This window comes from Arabidopsis lyrata (assembly GCF_000004255.2).
Source record: "Arabidopsis lyrata subsp. lyrata unplaced genomic scaffold ARALYscaffold_612, whole genome shotgun sequence".
NCBI classification, from domain to species: Eukaryota; Viridiplantae; Streptophyta; class Magnoliopsida; order Brassicales; family Brassicaceae; genus Arabidopsis; species Arabidopsis lyrata.
In genome coordinates, this window is record NW_003302165.1 from 1,599 (window position 1) to 6,294 (window position 4,696).

Below are 4,696 nucleotides of genomic sequence, written 5' to 3' on the forward strand. Positions count from 1 at the left end.
CTAAATAAGTATACGGTTTAGCTGTTGTAATTTTACTTTATTTTGTTAGTGGAATGAGTTTGCTACACTCTAGTAAAATTATATGGTGAATTTGCGGTAAAAACATGCATCGATGAGCACAAAACTGTAATTTTTTTAATGGACTCATCTTTAAAATTGCAACCCAGTGTTCATAATGGGTAATAGGTCAAAATGACTAAATGTTTTTTCTCTTGTTATAAAGCAAGAGATTTACTTGAGAAATCAACTACCCAAACAAAACACGCTATGTATATGTATATCATAGCAATTTAGATATTCCCCACAATTTGGGTGACACTGTTATTTATTTTCGTCTTTATTAAATTTTGTTGGCTTATTTTAATAATACAAGGAGAAGTGTGGTCCACCAATGTTCCCCTTCTCTTTTGGCATCAAACCCTTCGTATAGACGCTTCAAATATTATTTCAGTTCAATGCCACAATGTTCACAAAGAACGTCAAGTGATAATTTGTTTCTGTTGCTGTTGTATGATAGTTTGAAACCTAAATTGTGTATAATACTTGCAATCATTTGATACACAAAGAATGTCAAATGAATGATGATTTTTTGTAGCTTGTATATGATACTTTTGAAACCTAATTTTTCTCTCAACATATATTTAGGTCAGACATATATATGATTGACCCCTAAATTTTCTTAATATATACATGGATCCATTTGATCAAAAAAAAAAAAAAAATACATGGATCCAATATATATCTGTCGTCTAGACATGCATATCAGTATAATATAGTCATCATTTACATATAATACATAGGGAATTGTAATAATACGCACAAATTTGCATTGTACATGTCAAATAATGCACTGGCTTATAGGCATCACATGATTGTCATTTTCGCCGACCCGGTAAATTTGGGTGCCCTAAGCAAAATTAAAGCCATAAAAAAAATTCTTTTAAATTAGATTTTTACCATTAAAAAAATTGTTGTAGTTGTCTCTAAAAGCCAACAATATTTTTAAAAAGCCCTACAAAAATTATTGTATATAAGAAAACTTAACAAGTTTTTAGATAAAAAGGACCTCAAATTTTGAAGCCCTAATCGGTGGCTTCGGTGGCTTGCCCTCTGCGCCGGCCCTGTTTTCTCCCTTCAAATTTTTCACATGCAAGCAAAACAATTTACAATCTTAGCTTTCTTGAATAATTTTGAAACATCAGTAACCGAAAAGTCAAGATTATGCATCATCATTAATACCTAAATTAGGAATTTGTAAGATATTTCTAGAAAATTTTACAATTAAATATATTCATATCATATTTTAATTTTCGATGTCTTTCACTCCATAATGTGATATGCCAATTAATGTTTGCATCCTTCGTTTTTGCGTTTATATGTATGTGCGTGTGAGGAAATGTAGTGGACTACAATCACTTAGTCGTTATGAATCATCAATGTTTAGGAAACGAAAGTAGAAGACTGTGGAAGATTAAGTGTTCATGCTCCATGAAATAAAATAAAGTAGGTCTTTTAATTCAAAGATTTCTTAAAAATTTAGTCAGAAGTGCTCATTCGTGAGAATGTGTGCGTTTTCACTTACTCAAACCTTTACACATGCATATATGTTTATGTATATATGTTGAGTAGGTGATCAATAGGTGCTTGTAGACGCAGACATGCATATTGCATGCAAATGGTGGGGTAAAATGGGCATGCGTGGTCTGTCGATATATGTTTGAAAGTGAAAGAGATGTTGATTAGAATCAAAAACAAAAGTGAGTCATTTGGAAATAAGTGAGTGTAGAGAACATATATGAAAATGTCGGCTCTGCATAGGACAAAAACTCCAGTTCCACTGTAGCACTCTTGTCGCTCACTACCTATATATCTTTCATGCTCTAGATTCTAGAAGGGTTATAACATCAATAGATATGTAACATCATAACTATATTATATACGATCAGTACACTTAACAAGTCGTTTAACCCGGTGTCGGTAACTTTAGTAGTCGATTTTGGCGAGAGCTCTTGGGGAGGAAGCATGACCAAGTCATGGGTCGAGTCTTACCGACAGTGAAAAGGGGGTTAATTTATTTGTTCTGGTCGTTGGCCCAAACAAAAATGGTTGTTTTTGATCTATTGAATATGCTTGTTTTTTTCTTTGCTAAGTTACGAAGTTCTAAATCTTTGATTTGATATTTGATACATGTATAGGATTTAATGGTGGAAATCATATCGTATTTTTTTCAACCATATGATTGATTGTATTTGAATCTTGATCTTCTAATACATGCTTTTAACTATGCTTCCAAAAACTATTTGGCCCACTCTCTTCCTTTAATCAGTTCTCTGTTCCAAAATGTTTGAAAAAGCTGTCAAGTGAACATGTTAAAGACATGTCCTAGAAGATCAAGATTTAAATACAAGAGTTGATGCCTTTTTTATGTAATTGCAGAACAATCACAGAACACACAGTTACTATATTTTAATTCAAAGAAGTTTCAAAAATTGAATTCTAATCGGAAATTTACGACTTATGTGTTATGTATTACTGATAACTACTTTTATAAAATTTCTTAAAAATCTAAACCATTAATAATTCCGCCAAACTTCATTAATTAATATCAAATTCTCAGTAATCTCTCGCTGTTAATAAATTTAGGGAGCGATTGGTAAGGACTTTTACTGTAAACTTTTGGCTGCAGAGTACTATAAAAACTGTGGCTGTAACTTTAAAATATTTTTAAAAGTCTAATTGGTAAATACTACTTTAGAAGCTGTGACTGTAAAAATTGTGAATGTTATTTTAATATCATAACAAAAAGATTTATTAGTAAAAGAATTACAAAAGTTTAAAAATAAACTAACTGATAAATATTTGACAAAAATAAATTTATTTATATTTATTATTTCATGGAGAAATTTAGTACCCAAAAGCATAATTAAGAAGTGGGATAAACAAGCAAAAACTTGGAATCATAGTACTTGTTGGATTTGCAAGTTAAAACTCCATTGGTCATTGTATTTATAATGTTGGTGATCTTTTAAAAATAGTTTGTGTAGTAATTTTAATTTTAAATTTGTTGGAATATTTTTTTTTGTATTGGTATGCTTTAAAATTTATGATTTTCTCTAGTTTTTGAATGATTAGTGATCTACTATTATGTGCTAATTTATTTTGTGTATAATTTTTTTTTATTGACTATTATTGTTTTATATTGATTTTCACTATTAATAGTAAAACATATATTTTTGAATGTTTTTAAACTAATAGATACATATCAATTTTATAAATATTATATTTTCAAAAAATGAATCTGAATAATTACGGATAATTTTGAAATATTAAAGTAATTTTAATTTTAATACTGTTCGTTTGTTCCACTTTCTTCATTATCCATATTTTGTTTTTTTTTTGTTATCATTTGATATTTCTAAGATTTTAATTAATAACTTTATAATTGTAAGAATATTTTATCAATTATTTGTTTTTAACGAAATAATAATATTGTACATTGTATATTCCATTTTGATTTTTCAAAAAAATATATGGAATTTATATTTGCAAAATAAAAAGATTTACCAAAAAATAAATAAAAAAGGATGATATAGCCTAGAATGAAAGTTAAGGGCTTTTAAAACTATAAAAATAAAAAATAAAGTAAAAATGTGATTGGATAAATCATGGCTGTTAATACTTTTAATTGTAGTAAAAGTCCTTACAACATCACACCAATCACCCCCTTAATTTGCAAGTTGAAAAGGTCAACTCCGAGTCATAATAACGGTTTTGAAAAAAGGTGAGTCAGCTAAAAGGGTAAATTAGTAATTTCACATAACCAGAACAGCCCCCACTCTCAACTTTGCAGTTAGGCTTAGCAGGTACAGCCAGAAGACCCCGGTTGGTTACATTTTTTTGAATTTCAATTTTTTTTTTCTAATTCTCTAAGACGAAAGTTAGTTTAGCTTCCGATGAACTCAGAAATCTCTCAGCCGCCGGAGCTAATGCCGTCTCTGAGTCCGTTTAGTGGTGTTGATATCTCGGAAGATACAATAAACGCTGCAGTCGAGGCAGAGCTCGCCGAGTTAGCGAAAAGTGACTCGAACGGCGGAGGAAAGAGTAAAGTGAAAGGATCTTGGTCTCCGGAGCAAGATGAGGCTCTCACGAGGCTTGTGAAAAAGTGTGGGCCGAGAAATTGGACTCTGATGTCTCGTGGAATCCCAGGTCGTTCTGGTAAATCTTGCCGATTGCGTTGGTGTAATCAGCTCGATCCTAACCTCAAACGAAAACCTTTCTCTGGTAAAACACAAATCTCGATCTTCTTTGTAATTCTCGTTGATTCCAGATTCATGCTTTGGTGTTTTTGATTTCTCTTTATCTACGTCTAGTGTTAGCTTGAGTGATGTTGCTATTGTTGATTCAGGATCTTTGTTGTCGTACTTGATTCATATGAATTTCTCAGTCGAGGAAGATTTGTAGATTGGTTTGTTTTGCTGCTGATTTACTGGATAGGAACTTTTCTTCAGAATCAGATTCTTATGTATATGGAGATGGTTTAATAGGCTTTAGCACTCTCTTGGATTCAAGTTGTTTATGTTATCATTCTCTAGAGATGTGTTTTTGATGGTTACTGTCTGAGTTATGTGTTTCACACCATGCTTAACGTTGTATCATGCAATTGATCTGATATGCAGATGAGGAGGATCATATGATA

General features: G+C 31.0%; 1 protein-coding gene across 1 annotated transcript; it reads left to right on the forward strand.

The window, feature by feature from the left end:
• Positions 1-3,897: 3,897 nt before the first annotated feature.
• LOC9298452 (transcription factor MYB25) lies at positions 3,898-4,690 on the forward strand (the record flags this gene model as incomplete). Its single annotated transcript, XM_021029464.1, has 2 exons — positions 3,898-4,281; positions 4,677-4,690. Coding segments are annotated over exons 1-2 (342 nt in total), but the record flags the coding sequence as incomplete, so codon positions are not given.
• Positions 4,691-4,696: the final 6 nt, after the last annotated feature.